At 39.2% G+C, this 22,809-nt stretch overlaps 1 protein-coding gene across 6 annotated transcripts in view; it reads right to left on the reverse strand.

Annotated features, from left to right (window-relative positions):
• The window catches only part of SLC39A12 (solute carrier family 39 member 12), a 73,963-nt gene that overhangs the window by 32,555 nt on the left and 18,599 nt on the right, over positions 1-22,809 (reverse strand). For 5 of the 6 annotated variants that reach the window (XM_032243952.1, XM_032243949.1, XM_032243953.1 and 2 more), the window contains 7 exons: positions 22,322-22,494; positions 18,286-18,457; positions 13,651-13,823; positions 10,024-10,176; positions 7,748-7,855; positions 5,335-5,401; positions 363-521 (listed from right to left, as the gene is read on the reverse strand). In XM_032243952.1, coding sequence (XP_032099843.1) covers positions 363-521; positions 5,335-5,401; positions 7,748-7,855; positions 10,024-10,176; positions 13,651-13,823; positions 18,286-18,457; positions 22,322-22,494 — 1,005 coding nt within the window. The remainder of the gene's footprint in view (positions 1-362; positions 522-5,334; positions 5,402-7,747; positions 7,856-10,023; positions 10,177-13,650; positions 13,824-18,285; positions 18,458-22,321; positions 22,495-22,809) is intronic. The other variant, XM_032243951.1, reaches the window with a different exon arrangement.

The following is a 22,809-nucleotide window of genomic DNA, read 5'->3' on the forward strand; positions in this document are numbered from 1 at the left end:
GCTGACATGATGGGTAAAGTTCTCCTCCTAATATTTTTCTCACATTTAATATGCAGATTTTAAAGTCCTTGTCAAAACTCTTCAAAATATTTCTCTGAATGACTCTCTCCCATATGGAATTCTCTGGAATCCAAACAGAATCATTCCTGGCCCTGGGGAACATCATAAAGGAGTTTAACTGGATTTTATTCCAAGGTATAGGAGTTATTTTTCTAGTTCTCCTCTCCTTATGGCTTAAATAAATTATCAAAGGAAAGTATTCATCTTTCAATCATAGGTTAGAAAAAAAATCCTGGTAAACAATCGCTGGAAAGATTTCTTTCTCAACAAGCCGGAAACAGTGATTCCACAGTTTAACTTACCCATTTCATGTGGGATTTCATGACACAGGATAGCAATCGTGGTGGTCACTCCCGACTCGGACGACGATGAGAACGCTGCTCCTATAGCTAAGCCATCTGCAAAATTATGCAGGCTGTCCCCAACCAGAATCATGATCGCTAACAAGCTAATGGCTTTACCTGAAGCACCAAATAAACATAGAAGAAGCATTAACAGAGCTCTACATATTTCACGAAATCCCTCAAAACCAACCAAGTTTCCCACCTGCCCTTGGCATTCTTGCATTCCATCTAATTAAATAACATCACTTTGTTTCAGCAAAAGTCAGGGCTAGGGATTCAAATGTGATAACTCACACACTTAACATATGGTCACTGTTTTACTAACCGGTCTCATGAGACAAATTACATGCTGACATTCATTATTTTAACATCTTATGCAGTTATGCCAAAAGAAGAAAATAAAAACCATGTTACTATCTCCCAAAATACCACTGATGACCTTCCCGTATGTCTCTTGTAATGCATTTTAAAATAATTTAAGAACCTTGCTAGGGACTAAATGTTTGTGCCCCCCCAAAATTCATACAAACTTATTCCCCTAGGGTGGTGATATTAGGAGGTAGGGCCTTTGGGATGAAATTAACAGCCTTATAAAAGATGCCAAAGAGCTCCCCTGCCCCTTCTGCCACTTCCTGCTGCAGGAAGGCGCCATCTATAACCAGAAAGTTGGCTCTTCTCTTGCACCTTGATCTTGGACTTCTAGGCTCCAGGACCATGAGAAATAAATTTTTGTTGTTTATAAGGCATCCAGCCTATGGAAGTTTGTTGTAGCAGACTGAGCAGGCCAAGGCACACCTCCCAGTGGAAGGTCATTAAAACAGAGTCCATTTCCAAAGCTGTTATCTGAGTCAGACTGTTCTGTCAATCTATGTCAGTGTACTTTCTGCCACTGTGTGATTGTTTTGTTTCTCTTTCTGATGAGTGCTAATGACTTCCCTGAAGTGCCCCAATCACTCCCCACTGTGACTTCAACAGAACCACGATCAGCATTTCCAGCCCCAAAGTCAGCTTTGGAATAATTACTCTATGTTTTCATCTTTCTGCAAGGTAACATTCAGCACCAGGCCAGTTAGATGTTGAAGAAAATAAAGAAAAGCTTCCATCTTCATGGAATTCTATTACATAATATATATTATCTGGTCAAGAGAGAGCCAATGAAGCCATTTTGATCATAATTGAGTTCAGCTTTTTAACGGACAGAATTTCTTTTCTGAAAATTCTAAATTGTATGTTAGCATAACTCAGTTGTAGAGGTGAATGACTCACAAACACGGGAAGTATTTTGAGCACAGTGCTTATTTGGGAGTAATCTGCCTACATAGACCATTTGATAAGAACAGTCATTAATCCATTGTCATAGGTCATAGTCTAAAATGTCATTATTAAGTTCCATATATTTTGTGTGACAGGTGTAAGTAGTAGTTATTGTTAGTGTTAGAACTGAATGAATGCCTCCTTTTTTTTTTTTTTGAGATGGAGTCTTGCTTTTCTGCCTAGGCTGGAGTGTAGTGGCGTGATCTCAGCTCACTACAATCTCCTCCTCCCAGGTTCAAGCAATTCTGTCTCAGCCTCCAGAGCTGTTGCAACTACAGACACATACCACTATGCCTGGCTAATTTTTTTTGTATATTTAGTAGAGTCAGGTTTCAAAATATTGGTCAGGCTAATGTAGAACTCCTGACCTCAGGTAATTCACCTGACTTGGCCTCCCAAAGTGCTGGGATTACAGGCATGAACCACAGCACCTGGCCAAATCCCTTTTTTTTTAGAGACAGAGTCTTGTTCTGTTGTCCAGCCTGGAGTGCAGTGGCATGATCTCGGCTCACTGCAGCCTCCACCTCACAGGTTCAAACAATTCTCCTTCCCTCCCAAGTAGCTGGGATCACAGGTGCATGCCACCATGCCTGGCTAATCTTTTTGCATTTTTAGTAGAGATGCTTTTCACCACGTTGGCCAGGCTGGTCTTAAACTCCTGACCTCAAGGGATCCACCCGCCTTGGCCTCCCAAAGTGCTGGGATTATAGGTGTGAGCCACTGCACCCGGCCTGAACACATAGTTCTAATAATTGTGCTCAATAAAAATAGAAAGAGGATACTTCCTGGTTTCTAACTGTTGCATGGCCTAAGACTACAAGGGAGATTGCGTTATAATGTGGTTTGCTATCTTATTTGGGGAATATGATTTGATTTATGTCATATCCCATACCATGAAATAAATAACTTCAGTAAATAGCAGATATAGCCCAGATTACCACCTAGGAGATAGCTCTATTTACTGTGTTCCAAAGATGCTCTGTGCATTTCACTTGTAAAAATCATGAGTATTTAGAAATATCACTGTAGGACTAATTTACATCCTTCTTGTGGTTTACTAATTTATTTTAGTCTTTGCTAAAAAGGGAAAGATTTCAGGCAACAACATACGAACACAGAATAAATACTGAATTATTAAATTCAGGGAGTTCTTACTGACATTGCCTGGAAACTCTCAGAGTCCAATAATGCTACCAGATCATTTAACTGTTCCTGCCAATTTTCAGAGATAAAGCTCTTCTTTGTGAAAGGAAGCTTAAAAAAAGCTTCAAGTGATATATTGGACATCACTGCAACATGCAAATAAACTTGTAATTTCCTACATGTAGTCTTGATATTAATAGCATACATTCCAAAGGAGGATTTTTAGCCAATATTATACTCTACTAGAAACCAGTGTGGTCTATTTTTGCTATTATTTTATTATCTCTGATCATGGGTTTCTAAATATTAGATCGTGGATAGGCAACAAGCCACAGGCAAATAAAAATATTTGCATGTAAGCCATAAAGAGCACACTGTGCATATTTCTTAAAATAATTTAAACATTATTTAGCAGGAGTCTGATACAGGAGACTTGCTTGAACTCAGGACGTGGAGGTTGCAGTGAGCTGAGATTGTGCCACTGCACTCCAGCCTGGGCGACAGAGTGAGACTCCATCTCTCTCTCTTTCTCTCTCTGTGTGTGTGTGTATATATATATATATATATATATGCACACACATACACACACACACATACATTTAGTAGAAGATAAGCATTCACTGGTAATTTAACATACTCGTTACAGAACTACCTATAATATTTTACTCATGTACTTGGCAGTCATTGAGTTCCACGTTTCTGAACTATCAGAGATCCTCCATGGTAAAACATGGGGGCTGGAAGTGGTATCACTGTGCTTTTCTAAAATTTAAATCAGACTATGTATTGAATTTTTGCATCTTGTGTTTTGAAACACAAGTTGAATTCCACGGATGAGGTAGCACAAAACAAGTCTTCAAATGTTTGAAGCTTAATTCACTATGTCCCTAGCCAAGGGGCAGTTGACTAATGTAATGTGAATATGTTCACCATTCACTCTGTATGCCGAGCTCAACAATAAGCAAGCAGGTAGGTAGAAGGTCTACAAAATGTTTGAAGACGACCGTCGTTATTCCCTGATCTACCATCCTCTTCCAGCTCCTGATTTGACTGGGCATATCCTTCTTCCAAGACCAAAAACAAAGGGAAAAAAAATCTATTGCAGATCTACTGTGTGCCCAGCATTCTAAAATTACTCTTGGAACTAAAGGTTCAGAAGAAAAAATATTACTAGCAATGTTCTGAAAGCAGAAATGGACAAAATGTGTAATTACATATTCTGAATCAAATAAATAAATTACATGAGTTAATTTATCTAAAACATTTAGAACAGTAGTTGTTATAACAGTGTCTGTTCTTAGTAGCATTTCTATCCCTAACTACATTGCAAGCTAAGGATAAAGACCATGCTTATTTTATTCTGCACTACATAAAACATGTCTGAAACTTGGCAGGTCTTCACACATTTCTGGAATGAATAAAATAATGTCGGAGAATGCATTGATGCATGCATGAATGAATGATCACAAAAATATTGTTGGTGCATTAGCATTTCTTTAGTTCCCCAGCTCTGGGGCTGACTAGCTATGTAATCTTGAGCAGTGATTGAACCTCTCTAATAACTGATTTCTTCATTTGTATAATTCAGATAATATTTACTCTTACTTCATTAAGTTGTAGGAGAATTGAATGAATTGATTAGCACAGACCTGTGCCTAGCATATAAGATGTGTTTAATACATGGTAGCTATTTTTATTATTCGCTGTTACAGAAGATGAGAATAACTAATCACGATGCATAACATGAAAACTGTAAGAAGTTTGTGTCACAAAAGGGTAAAATAAACAAGAAAAATAGGGCAAAACTTCCAGAGTAACAGATGAAAACCAAAACAGGCAAAAGAAACAAAACCAAAAAACTGCCAGAATTATTCAGAAACATAAGCACAGGTTAATCTGGTGGTATCCTAAATTGGTAAATTAAATGCAGAAGAAGGAAAAGTCATAGAAAAAAACATCAACCTTTTTAAATTAAAAATTAAATGAACAAATAAGTTATAGAATAACATGTGAATAAATGAGATCATTGATTTGAACTCCACCATCTCCATGACAGTATAAGACACATTTGTGATGAATTTTCAGTAGACAGCGACAGAAGATGAAAAACCAATGACATCTTTACCCTTCATTGTGAAATAAAAGCCTCAATCACCGCATATTCCTAAATATGTTCAGGAATGAGCTATGATACACACACATGTGTTTACATTAATTGAAGTTTTCCCTGAAGGGAATTAGTTTAAATTAAGAAAAACTTCATTTTTAAAAGAAGGAGTAAAGTTGAGATGAATATGTAGTAAATTTGAGAGCCAGATAGGAATTAGTTTTTATTACAAATCCTATTGAAAAGTTTTTCATAATAAACTACCTACCCCATATGAAATCTATATGGTTTTGACATTTTATTTCAAAACAGACATAACTGTTTTCCATGGTACTTTCTACATGTAAAGCTTAGCGTGGTACTCACATTTCCTGTTGGAGGTTGTCATACTGGCTATTGGCATTTCAGCTGCCTGTGAATCTTCCGGGCTTTGCTATTTTAAATTAAAAAATAACTGATGAAAGATAAGTAATGGCCATCATTTTGTTGGAAAATGAAACATCTGGAGAGTTATGTTGATTTTTAAAGACGTTTTAACACTCTAGATGTGTATTAGACCCTCTGGGTTTCATAGACAAATACAATAAAGAGCCAAAAGTCTATGGCAAAGCAAGCCTTTTGCACTCTTCATATTTAGATGAAAATAGCACTCTCATGTAGACCAGAATCTTCCATAGAGAGCTGAAGGCTACTGAGACAGTCTGTAATTCAGACTCATAAATTATGTAAGGCTTTATGAAATTCAAAAGCTATTAAAAAAATGACTCTCGGCCTAATTTGGCACTTCTCCTGTATGGTGGATTGTAGTTTTAGGATTCCTCTTCTAATCTGTGAGCAGTTGACATATATTGGATAGAAAAGAAACCCATGCAAACTCAACACCTCATTTTATTCACTGCAGCATAATATTCTGTGTTAACTGCTTTGCCAGTCAAAGAATCTTGTCCATTAGGAAAGTAGATCCACATACTTATAAAAGACAACTATAAAAAATTCAAAGGCTTTTTCATTCTTTTATATGACAGAGAGGTGAGATTTTGAAATTGACTTTATAAGTTAAGATTACTTGATTTTATTTGAGACTGACTCACAGTCCAATTTCTGAAAAAATATTTTCCCTTTGTGCCTCTGATTCTATTATTTAAATAAAACTTTTCATCTGCATATTAAATATGTCCTTTTAAAAGCGTATTCATAGAATTCTGTCACCCGAAGCTGTAAAAAATTTTGACACAAATGTAATGAGATAAATGCATTTTTTTGTGTGAAAGAGAAAGTAAATTTTACATATTAGTAAAGTTCACATATTAGAATAGCAGCAGCTATTCAAAAGACATAATGATAGGCTGTTTGTGGAGAAGGATGGCTGAGAAATAAGGTAGAACCCGGAGGGTACAGAGGGCAGGAAGTAGACCTCTTACTTGAAATTGGGTGGATATAGAAACAAAAAACAATGTGATCCCTTTACGTTACAACAAAAGCCTGATTATAATCACAATGCTTTATAGTTCTGTGACAAGACCAGATCAGACATTTATTGTAGAATGTCTTGTCTTGTTTTTCAAAAATAGCTATTTATTGTCACATTATGTAAAGTAACTTAGAGTCAAATATTCAGGACTTCTTACTGATTGGGAAAAAATGTATGTTCTCCTTCCTTATCCTCAAGTTTCTTGAGAAAACAAGAAATTACACTCATCAAACATTCTTAAATGTTCATACGACTTCTATTTTGCTTTAGGTTGAACTTGCAGCTTAAATAACAGGAGGAATTATACATATATTAGTGCACTGAAGTGTTCAAATGGCTCAAGACTAAGTTACCTTAATAGATTTGCTTATATGCATGTTGGGGCTCTGGACACTTCAAAGAGAAAAAATAAAGTCAGCAGTAAAGTGATTTTTAAAACTAACCCCACCTGAAGTTATATTCTTTCAAACCATATTTAGAATATTCAAGCAATTAATGTAATTAAGGTTCTTAAAATCATATTTTAAAGGAAACTTTTGGTTTTTATCTCTGAATCAGCACAAGGTCAGAAATCTACTCCCAAACTTTTATTTTACTACGTCAATGTCTCAGAAATAGCCTCCTCATTTCTACTGAGGAATCTGTCCTTAAACTGTAAACCCCTTATCCCAAGGCCATGGTTCCAGGAGGCAAGAATCCTAACAATTATATTTTACTTCATATTTTTCCCATTCCTATACTTGTTACTTTAAGAATTCAAATGGGAGAATTGTTTTGAACATGATTGGACACTGTACTTTGAGAATTAATACAGAAGATATTATTGTGGAAAATTTAGCAGAATGAAGGCACTTACTACAAAACATCTCATTGGGCAGAATCAGTTCTCTCCTGCATTATGAAATGAACACCCCAGTCCTTGATGCTCTAAGTAGTCCCTTGCTCAACATCTGTTTGTATCCACCTAGTCATGGCTAAGGATTACTCAGAATGGAAAACGCAAAAGTCAGCTTGTTTATGAAAACTTGTAAACACAAGGATTAAGGACAAGTCTATGATGTCAGTCTGATCCATACGTGTTTGAAAGTGATCCAGAGAACAATGATTTGAATCTGTAGAGGGTACTTGCTGCTCTTTAAAACAGCTTTCAGGTGCTTGCAGAGTTTTCTAATCAGTATTTGTCACAGTCAAGAACAGGCAAATCAGGAGTGTGGAATCTAATTGTCTATTCTACTGCTTTTCATTTGTTCATTGAGGAATAAAGAAAAGAAGGTAAGATCAGTAGAATGCTTCAGATCAAGAACCTACCAACTGGATAGTTGAAGCAGATTTGCCTCTGCCTGCCTGGTCACTTAATTCAGAGTTGAGTGCAAGATGGTGGGAATGTCCCACATGCCCATTAACCAATGACAGGCCCTGGTGGATGAGGATGATTTAAAATTAGTGTTGAAGCCAGAAGAACACAGGTATAGTTTTTGTCAATGTCATGGTTCCATTCCATTGCTTATTGACTAAAATGGTGGATGCCACCAAAGAGAACTGGGATGCTTTAAGAATGGAATGCAACTTCAAAAATGTCCAGTGATGATTAAAGGAGGCTTGAACAGTGGTAGTTTTTATACTGCCTTTTTATTTACTAAAAAAAGATATATTTAAATGAAATTAAGTTTTGAATTCTTTCTGACAGAGATACCACAATGATAATAAAACTACCAAAATTGTACCCTGTGACTAGTAAAATAATGTCTCTGGAAATGTATTCATCAATTAAGGCATCTGCAGTTCCTAAACATACACATTCCTTTTATTTAAGGCAATATTATAAATCTTGGAATTATGTTCTTAAAACTCATTTTAAGTTCCCTGATAAGCCCATAAACAATCTGAATAAACACTACATTTTTGGCTGCTCAGAACTTTTTCTTTTCTTTTTTTTTCTTTTTTTTTTTTTGAGAAGAAGTCTCACTCTTGTCTCCCAGGCTGGAGTGCAGTGGCGCGACTTTAGCTCACTGCAACCTCCACCTCCCAGGTTCAAGCGATTCTCCTGCCTCAACCTCCTGAGTAGCTGGGATTACAGGTGTGAGCCACAGCCTTCACGCCCAGTAGAGACAGGGTTTCACCATGTTGGCCAGGCTGTTCTTGAACTCCTGACCTCAGATGATCCACCCTCCTTGGCCTCCCAAAGTGTTGGGATTACAGATGTGAGCCATAGCACCCGGCCCAAAATTTCTTTCACTCATTATCACACTGGATTTCTGACTACGGAGTTATGTGCAGATTGGTATATTGGCCTTCTAATTTAGTTTTCCCAACCCAGACATGTTAATCCATTGGGCATAAGTGTGGATTTGTTACTTGTTTAATGCTTCATGAGATTAGAACTTCTTTAAGGTAAGTTTCTAAACTTTTAGAGTAAGTACTATAATAAAAGTTGGCATTCCTAATTTCCAAATTACCATAGCATCCTAGTTCAAGCCCCAGGCCAAAGAAAAGTCCTGCTCTATTAGAAAACTTTTATAAAAGTTGACTTGTAGTCTGTTTGAATTCATGACATCTATTTACTGCTGCAAAGTTTCAAATACACAAAAAGCTGAAAGAATTGTATTGTAATATAAATATGCAAATATCCACTTTCTGGATTCTATGATAATTTTATTAAATCTATTATTATCACGTATCTATTCATCTATCATCCCCCTATCCATCCATAAATTCATTTTATTTTTTGATGCATAAAACAAAGTATTGAACAAATTTAGGAATGATAAACAATAAGTGCTGTTTTGTTTTTGTTTTTTGAGATGGAGTCTCGCTTTGCTGCCCAGGCTGGAGTGTAGTGGCATGATCTTGGCTCACTGCAGCCCCTGCCTCCTGGGTTCAAGTGATTCTCTTGCCTCAGCCTCCCAAGTAGCTGGGACTACAGGTGCCTGCCACCACACTCATTTAATTTTTTTTTTTTCTGTATTTTCAGTAGAGACAGGGTTTCACCATATTGGCCAGGCAGGTCTTGAACTCCTGACCTTGTGATCCACCTGCCTCAGCCTCCCAAAATGCTAGGATTACGTGTGAGCCACAGCACCTGGCCCATATTTGTAGACATTTATCAGCTACTGGCATAATACAAGAAATTACTAAAGATGAAAAAAAGATTTCCTGCAAATTTCAAAATTCCCAAGATGCTTGTTTTTATAATTTTAAATGCCTTTAAGGTAGAAATGACATGTGGTTTTGTGACTTTTCAGTTTTTGTTTGCTTATTTGTTTAGGTTAAGAAAGACATCCAAAACACTGATTAATAGCTAGAATGTTGGGCCTCTTCACTCCCCAAACATAAAATAGTTCCCAGTTCCTATACCGACCATGAAGGTTAAACAGAAGGTCGTAGCAAGTACATTAACTGCCCAGGAATAGATGTTTTAAAAAATTAATATCCTATTAGAAGGAGCTGTGTATTCTTGAAATCAGAGCTCCACTAGACATCCCTGAAACAGGCAACTTCATTACTTTTGAACAAGTACTTTTGAAGTAGCAGATGAATGTATTATAAGACTCTAAAGCACAAGACAAATAAAACTTAAAATATACCTTGTCATTTGGTGATACAAGAAGAATAAAACATTTTTCTATCAAGAAAAATCCATGGATGCCGCCAATTAATCCCAACAGTTTCCAAATATGACCTTTGCTTTCATGGAAATGCCCAAATTCTGAGGCTTCCTGCTTATGTAAACCAAGAACCTTCAGCGGAAAAAAAAAAAAAAAAAAAAAAAAAAAAAAAGTCAAAAAGGAGAGAACTTTTGATGACTTAACTATCAGATACTAGGCCCAGCATTGAATATATTTAGTTTTCATTCTAGGAAATGCCATGACAACTATTAATACAATCACTAAAAGCCCAGTTTGCTTTTGGGTATGTGAATACTTCCTCTATACACTTTAATCAGGGTCAAATAAATGTGTACAGCAGAAAACAAAGGAGAGCTTTGACTAGCTTGTGTTAATGAACAGAATGAAGCCGAAGCTTTATTTCTACAAGTGCCCTAGCTTTTCATACAAACTCAGTCCTTTGGCCAAACTGTTTTTCAGGAATCCAGTCTGCATCTATTTGTACAACAACGCTTCATAACATATTAATAAAGTTTATATTTCATCTGGGGTGAATTCTCCTCATGCCCCATTGCAATCAAAGCAAACTTTTATTAAATACTCAGATAAGTAAGAACTCCACCATGAAGGCTTGTTCTATTGAGGGCATACTGTATGAACAGCAATATTGTCAGGTCTCTGGGACACAAAATGATACAGGAAATGTGCTGGGAATTTTGCTGTAATTGCCTCATCCCATTGGTTGAGTTATCCTATTGGTCAATGTCATGATTTCCTGTGAGCCAGTAGATCATTCTGTACCATATCCTTTCTCTTAGAGAAGGCAATTTATGAACTAGATCATAAATGGTTTCCAGATTTAGGATGTTATTATTAATTTTTAAAAAGGAAAAAGAAATTATATGTGTATAGATTCTATGTGTATACATTCATACATATATGTATACAGGCACTTATGTGTGTATACATATATATGTGTGTATGGGAGTATACATGTGTATCTACATATATACATTGTATATGTAAATATCACTAAAAACCAATATATGTTAGTAAACTTTTTCTCTTGCTAAGGGCATTAAAGGATACCCACCTAATACTTCTAATAACCATTATTGCACAAAATAGAGAACATTTGTAATATCATAAACTAAACCAGAAGAAAAGCCTCAGATCTCAAAATAAAATGTAGATCTTTCAACTGAACAGATTTGGCTGACTAAAAAAGACAATCATATTAGCATTTTTTCTTATTTCTGTGCAGAACTTTCTTTGAAAACTTGCCAAAGATCACTGATTTTTTCTAGCATGCCACCACACTTGTCCTGCATTTTTCTTCCTCTTTCCATCAACTTTCATCCTTGTCTCTGTGTTTTTTTTTTTTTTTTCTTGAGATGGAGTCTCGCTCTGTCCCCCAGTATAGTGGCCTGATCTCGGCTCACTGCAACCTCCACCTCCAGGGTTCAAGCGATTCTCCTGCCTCAGCCTCCAGAGTAGCTGAGATTATAGGTGCTTTATTATTAAAGACAGGGTTTTGCCATGTAGGCCAGGCTGTTCTCAAACTCCTGACCTCAGGTAATCCCCCCGCCTTGGCCTCTCAAAGTGCTGGGAATACAGGCAGGAACCACTGCGCCCAGCCCTCCTCTCTTTTCTTAAGCAAAAATCTGCCTACGAAATTTCATGAAACCCAGCTAATCTCTTAAATTCCCCTCTGTAAGGTGTTGCACCCATCCCCAAGTCCACCCTCGCTGTGAGCTCCCCCACTGCGGAGACTCAGGCTGACCTGAGAGCATTTTTCTGTTTCCCAGGCTGCTGGGCAGTAAACAATTTGGCCACCAGTGCTGTGACCTAGAAAAAAGGCCTCGGACACCCCCTCTAGTCAATCATAAGCCCTGAAATATTTCCAGAAAATTAGATTATGAGGGAAATTAAAATCCATAATGGTTTTATTTCTCCAATGCTCCCTCTGAGATTTTCGGAAAATTGAATAACAATTGAGCCTCTAAGCAACAAGAGTGACCCTGCAGGAAAATGCCAGAGGCTTGTGGAAAATTTTAACCAGCTCAGCCTTTGCTGGGGGGGATCATTGGTCCACTCTCATTATACCTGGTGAGAGACTTCAGAGAGAAGAGATAACCTCATCTGTAGATGACCTCAACTCAGGTTTTAGTCCTTTCCTTTCTGACAATGAGCCTCAGCACACCTCAACAGGAGGCAGCCTCCTAGCGCTTACCAGCTCCTTAAGGGAAATCTAGACGCTGTTAGGTGAGAAGGAGAATTCTACTGTGATGGCTGAAATAAGGAAACATTAAAGATAAGACTGTTACAGAGATGGGCAGGGTCAAGGGCCTAAACAAGGGATAATGAAGCGCCCAGAGACTGTCAATCTCAGGAAAACACTGCCACCCTTAGAGGTGAAAGGAAAAAGGGAAGAAGGTCAGTGAGCTGTGGAGGTGGGAAGAAGGTGTCCGCTGGAGGCGAGCCTACAGCAGATCAGCCTCTTCTAGAGCAGATGCCATAGCCAGGAGGAAGCTGGGCAGAAGAACCACTGCCTCTCCCTCCTCCTACTCTGCATTTTCCATTGGGCCCTCCATTGGCTGACCCCAAACAAAAATCCAACCTTCAAGGTAGCTGAGGAGGTGCAGCCTTCTGGTAAGAATAGAGAGAAGAGCAAGTGAATTGGGCCATTTTTGCGTTGCTACAAAGAAGTATCTGAGGCTGGGTAATCTATAAAGAAAAGAGGTTTAATGGGCTCATGGTTCTGCAGGATATACAGGAAGCATGGTGTCGGCATCTGCTTCTGGTGCAGGCCTCAGAGAGCTTCCAGTCATGGCAGAGAGGGAAGGGGAAGCAGGTACGAGAGAGAGAAAGCAAGAGAGGGAGAAAGGGGAGCTTCTGGACTTTTAAACAACCAGATCTTGGGTGAACTAACTGAGTGACAACGTTTTTTTGAGAAAGAGTCTTGCTGTGTCACCCATGCTGGAGTGTGGGGTGCGATCTAGGGTCACTGCAATCTCTACCTCTTGGGTTCAAGTGATTCTTCTGTCTCAGCCTCCTGAATAGCTAGGATTGCAGGCACATGGAACCACACCCAGCTGATTTTTGAATTCTTAGCAAAGATGATGTTTCTCCATGTTGCCCAGGCTGGTCTCGAACTCCTGACCTCAAGTAATCCACCTATCTCAGCCTCCCAAAGTGCTGACACTGCAGGTACACGCCACCATGCATAGTTAATTTTTGTATTTTTAGTAGAGACAGGATTTCACCATGTTGTCTAGGCTGGTCTTGAACTCCTGGGCTCAAGAGATCTGCCCAGCTCAGCCTCCCATAGTACTGGGATTACAGACATGAAGCACCACACCCAGCCACCTTTTCTCTTTTATTTCAAAAATACTACTACTATGTGGCGAGCCTAATATTGCAGCATCTCTTTTCTTCTACAAGGGCAGAGGGGCTTTGGAGAAACAACATTTCTTTTTAAAGGAACACACCAGCCACCATATTCTCTGTTTGAAGTCTCAGTAAAATTTTGCATAAATACCTCCAATAATTAAATGTGAAGAGAAATGAAACGAACTTTATCTGAAATGGAAAAGAGCAGATTACCTGAGGGATAAGGTGGAGCAGAGCATCCCCAGACAGTGTACCGACGGCCAAGCCCACAAACAGCTGTAAGATAAGCCTGTAGTTCTCCTCACAGCTATGGAAAAGGACCAGTGCTGTCCCCAGCATGGAGCCCAGTGTAAGAAGGGTGACAGCCACGGTGCTGTAGCCGTATTCTAAGTCAAAAAAGATCATAAACACTTTTGTAACCCTTAGAATTTCATGTTTCTAGGCTTCCTTTTAAAAAATATTCATAAAGGACAATTTGTAAGGTTATTCCAAAGAAAAACAAATACATACATGAAGGGAAAAGAGACAACGGAGGGTAAGGAAGAGGTAAGATTAAAAGAGGGAAGAAATGACTTTCAGAGTCGGTACAGATGGCAGGGATAAGGAGTTATTCTTGGCATCATTTTCATCTGCTGTAGATAGTCAAAGCAAACGGTTATTTCTCTGCCTATTCAGAAATTACTAAACGTCATGGCAAACTAGTTTGTAAACAATGAGGAAGGCTAATTACAAAATTAAACTATCATTTTCTTCAGTGATGACAGATATACAATAAATCAAACAATTCTGGTGTCAAAATACTTAAAACTCATTGCAATTTTTTTTTAAAAAACTATCCACTTAAAGTTTGTAGAAAATCTTTCATTCTCATCATCCTTCCATTTTTCTTAAAGGTTCACACTTTAAATTATTTTATTTTATTTTTATTTTGAAACAGAGTTTCTGTCACCCAAGCTGTAGTGCAGTGGCACAATTTCGGCTTGCTGCAACCTCCACCTCTCAGGCTCAAGTGATTCTCCTCCCTCAGCCTCCCTAGTAGCTGGGACTATAGGCACCCACCACCATGCCTGAATAAGCTTTGTGTTTTTAGCATAGGTGGGGTTCTGCCATCTTGGCCAGGCTGGTTTCGAACTCCTGACCTCAAATGATCCACCCACCTTGACCTCCCAAAGAGCTGGGATTACAGGAGTCACTGTACCCAGCCTAGATCATTTTAATAATATAACTGGTAACAGAAAAATAGTCCTGTGATACTAAGAGGACCTTTACTAAAATATAAGTTCTAAATTACCCAGGGGTTTAATATTAAAATAGAGTTGGTAGTGTACTCAGAAGAGGTAGAAAAACTTTTAAGCATTTATTCCCATACTCCCACTACCACATTTTCACTGCTGTAGAACCTGTATAACATGGTTTAGAAGCAAGGTGAAATAAAGAATTGTTCTTCTGAGGGCACAGAATTTTAGTTTTGCAAGATGAAAAAGTTCTATTATCTGTTGCACAACAATGTAAATGTACCAAATTGTGCAAATACAAATGGTTAAGATGCTAAATTGTATGTCGTATGTCTTGATCAGACACCTACATCATTTTTCTTTCTTCACCGTAATGTAGTAAAAATGCCCATGTTATAGAAACTTCCCTGAAAATATTCAACCAAGTTTCATATCCCATTCTCCCCCAAGTAGACTCTATGCGGGAATGCCATTCTTTTCATTTATACATAAATTAAAGATATTTGAATATTAACATGGGTACCTAGATGTTTAACACAATTTAAAGCTGTCCCATTTTAAAAGAGGTAACTGCAGGCCGGGTGTGGTGGCTCACACCTGTAATACCAGCACTTTGGGAGGCCAAGGTGGGTGGATTATGAGATCAGGAGTTTGAGATCAGCCTGGCCAACATGGTGAAACGCCATTTCTACGAAAAATACAAAAATTAGCCAGGCATGGTGGCGGGCACCTGTAATCCCAGCTCCTCGGGAGGCTGAGGCAGGAGAATTGCTTGAACCCAGCAGGTGGAGGTTGCAGTGAGCCAAGATCTCACCATTGCACTCCAGCCTGGGCAACAGAGCCAGACTCCGTCTCAAAAAAAAATAAATAAATAAATAAAATAAAGTGGTAACTGTAAAAGACCACAAAATGCCAAGAAAGAAAAACACAATGACAAATTGGGGCATGACATTTCCCAGGCAAAAGGCAAAGGTGAAACTTCATCAGTTATTTTGCTACCCCTCACACCTGCGGGTGCCTACCATGCGGGAAAATGAATGTTTCCAAACTTCAGAGGTTAGCAAACCTTTTTAGATTTTCTGTGAGTCATATTTCGCTTGCTTTCATGTAGGGAGGACAGCCACAAAACCATAAAATCTCTGACCTGTGGTCACAGGACTCTGCTAATTTACCCCAGGTCCCTGCTTAGGTGCCATGGAGTCTTGATTGGCATCAGGCAACTTGCAGGCAGGTTCTAAAGTTTCTCATTATTACAACAGAGCTTGACCTATCCACTAAATTCTTAGCCACTTCTGGGCAGCTACTTTCAATAGGTCTGAAACTTAATTTGTGCCTGGCCATAATACTCTTTCCTGGAAACTCAACTGAAGGCGGTGCTTAGCAGTTGAGTTTCAGCATACTGAACAGGATTTTCTTAATAATGTCTCCCCAAGCTCTCCTCCCTTCAAGAGAATGTCATACATTTCTATCATTTCAAAAGACCTTTTGAAATCACCAGCTTTTCTCTATTTGCACAATGCAACATTTTCAATTGAGGACAGTGATATTTTTCTAGGTTCTTGGTTTTTTTGTTTGTTTGTTTGTTTTTTTGAGACACAGTTTCATTCTTGTTACCCAGGCTGGAGTGCAATGGCGCAATCTCGGCTCACCACAACCTCCGCCTCCTGAGTTCAGGCAATTCTCCTGCCTCAGCCTCCTGAGTAGCTGGGATTACAGGCACGCGCCACCATGCCCAGCTAATTTTTTGTATTTTTAGTAGAGACGGGGTTTCACCATGTTGACCAGGATGGTCTCGATCTCTTGAGCTTGTGATCCACCCGCCTCGGCCTCCCAAAGTGCTGGGATTACAGACGTGAGAGGTTCTCGTTTTGAAGACAGGCTCTCTGTCACCCACCTGGAGGGCAGTGGCACTGTCTATAGCCCCCTGCATCCTCCAACTGTTGGGCTCCAACAATCCTCCCACCTCAGCCTCCCACGTACCTGAGACCACAGGCATGTACCACCATGCCTGGCTAATATTTCTATTTGTAGAGTTGGGGTCTCCCTATGTTGCTCAGGCTTATCTTGAAGTTTTGGGCTCAAGCAATCCTCCCAAAGTGCTAAGATTACAGGCATGAGCCACTGTGCCTGGCCTTTCTAGATTCTTTAGTGAGTTGGACATGTTGGGATGTTTCTCAGGAAGACTACTCCCCAGAAGCATCCAGAAGTTCATTTGAAAGGAGATACAACTTTTTTCATAGGTCTTAAGTTCAAAACCCTTTCACGAGCCGCCTGTATGTTCTAGCCCCGAGACAGGTGGTAGGAATATAAAGGTGTCCAAGGATGATCCCCCTGCCACAGTGCAATCTTCATCCATTTTCTGAGCCTCACTGAATGACCACCACCAGGTGCTGAGTTATTTAGCTGCTCACTATTAATGAAGTTATTTTCCTGTCAGTGAATGCTGAATCATATATATTTAGGCCCGGGATGTTTTTGTTCACATAACATTTTCTTTTTTTGTTGTTTGTTTTTTTGTTTTGTTTTTCTAAGACATCTGTGTGAACACGTAACATTTTCAATTAAGCCACTTGATGTTACAGAATCCACTACGAGTTAGAGATGGGTAACTGAACAACTCACTGTGATCAGTACTGTGGCTATCTCAAAGAGAAAGAAACACAGCTCCGAGAAAATAACTTACCATTGACCTGAGGGTCTTACATATGTTAACAGTCATATTTTTACTAGATAACATAGAGAGTTTACAGACAACCATTTCTTTGTCTTTTCAACATACAGAGCTTTAAATTTACTGAACACATTTTTGTACACCTTATCTCATTTGAGCCTCACACATACCCAGTGAAGCCCTCAGAGAGATCTCATCTATTGCAATGACTCAGTGGGATACAGGTAACTGCAAATACTGATCTCGTCCCCTCCTGGGGCTGACAACTACATCTGGGAGGCTGGCATCTCCCTGGATGGGTCACCTTCATCCCACAGCAGCCCCATGTGCTTTGGTTTATCAGAATGTATTTTCATTTTTCATACATGCCATGATGTGAGACAGGCAGCCCTATAGGATATCACTGCTTTCTACTGTGCTGGAGAAGAAACAGTCCTGGGGGGAAATGGCTTAAGATCACAAAGTGTCTGAGGAAAGAAGGCATGACTCAGCTCTGCATTCCAGGTTCCAACACGACCGCTTTCTCTCATAGCATACCACCTCTCAACTATGGCCTTTTACATTGATCCATGATTGAGTCAACTGTAGAAGACACAATTAATTTATATCAACCATATATCAAATGTTCATTGAAGAATAGGATGCATTGTGGCTAGAAACAAGGACTCCAGGGCCAGCTTGGCTGGGTTTGAATGGCAACTCCATCACTTCCCAGCTGTGTGTGTCCCTGGGAAAGTCACTTAATCTCTCTGTGCCTCAGTTTCCTCATCTGTAAAATGGGGATATTAACATCTACCTTGTAGCACTGTTAGAAGTATTAAATGAGTTGATATATGTCAAATGTTTAGAACATGGCCTGGAATATAATAAGTATCCTGCTTTCACTAGTAGTATTGCACACGTTGTGCACATCAGCTTTCTGAAGGAAGATCTAGAACTTACTCTCCAGAGTGGTGGGTGGCAGCTTTGCTTGTTGGTCCTTGGGCAAGTGGCAGGAGCAGCTGAGGAGTTGCTGGATGATCCCTGGACTCATTTGCTTAAAGTCCTCCTTGGAAATGGAGGAGAGGCCCTTCTGTAGAAATATCTCCACCAGCTGCCTAGCAGAGAAGCAAGTCTGTGTGAAGGAAATACACGTTGTTACTAATCTCGGCACTAAACTAGATTCTCCACCAGTTATCATTCTTGAGGAGTGAATTCTAGATGGAATGATTAGAACACACACATGAAGCCAGTACGACACGTGTTTCCCTGCAAACGTTCATCTACATGTAATTCCTAAGGATATTTGAAATCCCTGATCAAAGTCTGCAATACCTTGCTTTTATTACGGGCATGAGTTTAAGTGTTGCACACTTTTTCTTTCCTAGAAAGACACGTTGTGTTTTACAACGTGTTCAGTGTTGTTCTAACCAGGAGCCTTAGGATGTCTTGATGTTTTTGTCGTTTTTCAACGAGGACAGCTTTGTGTTAGCAAAGACATCATACAATAAACAGAAATCCTATGGTAATGAGGTCACTGTCGTTAATACTATTTGATTTAATCATCCTGTGCAGACAACGTGTACTTTCAAAAGTTATACAAGTAAAATTTTTGAAAGCAAACCTGTGTCAACTAACTGCTGTGTAAATACCAAGTGATATGGCTGCCTCTCACAATTGGTATCCCGTCTCTACACACACACACGACAGTTGAAAGCATCATATGCGACTTCACTGATTTTTACCTAAATCTTTACAATTTGTTTTCATATTGCATAGGTATATTGATGAAAGAGAAGAATAAGTAAAAAAACAAATGCCAGTCTCTAAAAATGGCCACAAGACATTTGTCCATCTCAGAATAAAAGCTGACACTGTGCACATAAAAAATTGCAATTTAAAAGTTTTAATAGGTGAATGAGAATGACACGTAGTTTCGCTAGCACAAATGGATGTTTTCTATTGAAATAAGACTCCAATGCAATGTCTCTGTGATCTTTAGTTGCAATCCATAAGGTATTGTTTTAAAAATTAGTGGTTTGCAAGCCTGGTCTGGTTTGCCATGCTGTAGAATTTAGGGATTTTTAACAAAGGCACTTTGTTAATCAGTAAATAATTATGACACAGTTGCTGTTTGTCTTTTTCCCCAAATAAAAACCTTTAGAGATGATATCAGGGATAAAAAGTTTAATCTTGATCAGGAAATGTTTGGGTACATGGAACAGAACCCACTGAAATAAGAAAACCAAGAGGAGATTGTATTAGAAAGGAACAGATAGTCTCGAAGAAGCCAGGGATTGAAAGAATGCCCACACTTCATAAGGAATGACAACTTGAAGCTGGGAAATCAGAACCAAAGATGCATGATCTCTGTCCACACCCTCCTTCCTGCTCCTGCCCCACTTTCCCTCCCTGAGCCAAGTATTTTCTTTTTCCTTTTTCCCTCTACATACATCTATTTCCTTTCACCGTTTGGCCCTCTCTCATTTAGTAAACTCAAGGCCATATAAGCCCCAACTTTTAACTCCAAAACCCAAGAATGCTGCAGCTGATTGATTCAGCAAAGCCACAGATGGTCTCTCTTGGGTCATGTGTCCATTTAGTTCAATCAGTTTTGCCCAAGTAGTAGGAGATGGAAAGCTGTTCAAACGTGGGTGCCAAACTCACGCCTATGGGTGAGGAAGGCATTTCTCTGCAAGGGTTCGGGCAAGAACTCCAGGCAGTTTCTGCTACAAAAAACATCCACAGAAAGCTAAACTTGTATCTTCTTCCCTTTATCAAAATAATGTATGCCAAAGACAATATCCTCTTCTGCATCACTTGTTATTGACAGAATCTATTTCATCATCAATAACATTGACAAAAAATAAAGGGAAACTGCCAACAAACTTCTGATGAAGGTTTCATAATACAATTCCTATTGGAAAATGCCTGACTGGTCAATGAAGGAATGGAGAGAGAAACGAGAACAAAATGCCATCCATCTTTCTCATTTGTCACCAAGTTGAATAGTTTCTAGTTTTAGAATACCTTCTCACATGCTAGGCACAGTGGCTCATTCCTGCAATCCCAGCACTTTGGAAGGCCGAGGCAGGCGGATCACGAGGTTAAGAGTTCCAGACCAGCCTGGCCAATATGGTGAAACCCTGTCTCTACTAAAAACACAAAAAATTAGCTGGGCATGATGGCGCATACCTGTAGCCCCAGCTACTCAGGAGGCTGAAGCAGGAGAATCACTTGAACCTGGGAGGTGGAGGTTGCAATGAGCTCAGATTGCACCACTGCACTCCAGCTTGGCGACAGAGAGAGACTCTGTCTAAACAAAATCCACACACACACACACACACGAATACCTTCTCACAGAGTAATTTTATTGCTTATTCTATTACAAACTTCTGTGTCCTTCATCTTCGCTTGCTACTCTTGTGCCATTCAGGCCATTGTTTTAAGTAAGTTTCTTCTGAAATCACTAATATAAATGTCCTTACTGGGGACTCATTATATTCTATAAAATTTTGAACACAACTATTTTTAATAAAGAATAAAATGAAAATGTAGATTGTGTAGCCACTTATACTTAAAACATCTTTATTCCTTCATATGTAACTTTGAAATATGCTTGCACTTCTGATGATGTCATCAGGTTTCTATGGAAGCTTTACAAACATACTCAAAAGGAGTTGTTTCTAATCTTTAGTTTTGAGGATCACTTGCAGGGCTTGTTAAAAAACAAAGTCCGGCCGGGCGCGGTGGCTCACGCCTGTAATCCCAGCACTTTGGGAGGCCGAGGCGGGTGGATCACGAGGTCAAGAGATCGAGACCATCCTGGTCAAAATGGTGAAACCCCGTCTCTACTAAAAATATAAAAAATCATCTGGGCATGGTGGCGCATGCCTGTAATCCCAGCTACTCAGGAGGCTGAGGCAGGAGAATTGCCTGAACCCAGGACGCGGAGGTTACAGTGAGCCGAGATTGCGCCATTGCACTCCAGCCTGGGTAACAAGAGCGAAACTCCGTCTCAAAAAAAAAAAAAAAAAAAAAAAAGTCCTAGGATCCACTCTTGGGGTTTATGATTCAGGAGATTCTGAGTTGGGGTCTGAGGATGTACATTTCCAACAGCTTCCCAGGTGATGCTGCTGCTGCTGGCCCGGGCACAACCCTTGGAAAACCATCAACCTAAATAATATAGGCAAAGTCCTCAAATCTGGTGACCCACATTAGAATCCCATCAAGAATCACAAAGAAAGTCAGATATCAGGACAGAGAAGAATTACTGGAGAAGAGGTTGTTTTGTTTATTTTGCATAGTCAGCACAGAAAATGATTATTAGCATTCTTAGAAGATGCATGTCTTAAGTAACCCTTAAATTTTAAAACATAACCTTTATCCTTTATTCAAATAGGGTCTCCATAACGAGACATGAACACAAGTGCAAGCATATCTCCATAAAGAGACCCTATATGTTCTCTTCCAGAGAGTTGGCCCGAATTAAGGAGACTTCACACATGTGGATTAACATGGAGATTAACTCTTGTCACCTGCAGTTGAATATGGTAAACATGAGTTTGATGGAGTCGACTTCAATAGATGCCTTTTACACTTGGCACAAGTAACAGAAATTGACTTTTAAAATATTTAACAGGAAAAATATGTGCCTATTTTTATTCAACACTGTATCTCTCATGCCCAGGATGACTACTAGTGTGCAGTAAAATGCTCAATATATGTTTTCTGAATTAATTACGAATGCATTCAATCTGAATTCAAGGGAGGAAAGTAATGTATTTCATTCACCTAAATACCTTGGCTTTGCTTTTATGTCTACAGAGAAAGACTTGTAGAAAAAGAAAACTGTAACTACATGGGAGAACTAGAATATTTTTACCTTTCCAGACAATACACAGTATCCTTTCAGTTTTCTACAACTCTAATAAAACTTTCACAGCTGGGCTTCCTTTCACAACAGCAAATTCTTGCATAAGAAGAATAATGGCAATACCTGATCCCAGGAAATTGGACCACCCTCAGACTCTTTGTCCAAAGATGAAGAGAAATTAGAATAGTCCTGATCATGGGTTATTGCATTGTTTTGTTGCCTTTGAAGTTGATGGATTTTATCCTTTTTGATACAGGTACTTCTGGTCCAGAGAGTGTTGAGGAGTTGGTCTAGTTCTAGAAATTTCATATAAAATCTGGTGTCACATAGAATATAGACAGGTCAAGTTCAGAACAGTCACAATTTCATGTAGTCACAGCATAGATATTCCCTTACAAAGATATTCTCATCTTTTTTTTTTTTTTTTTTTTTTGAGACAGAGTTTCGCTCTTGTTACCCAGGCTGGAGTGCAATGGCGCAATCTCGGCTCACCGCAACCTCCGCCTCCTGGGTTCAGGCAATTCTCCTGCCTCAGCCTCCTGAGTAGCTGGGACTACAGGCACGCGCCACCATGCCCAGCTAATTTTTTGTAGTTTTAGTAGAGACGGGGT

The sequence above is a fragment of the Sapajus apella genome, unplaced genomic scaffold (genome assembly GCF_009761245.1).
Source record: "Sapajus apella isolate SASKATOON/1434 unplaced genomic scaffold, GSC_monkey_1.0 scaffold53, whole genome shotgun sequence".
NCBI classification, from domain to species: domain Eukaryota; kingdom Metazoa; phylum Chordata; class Mammalia; order Primates; family Cebidae; genus Sapajus; species Sapajus apella.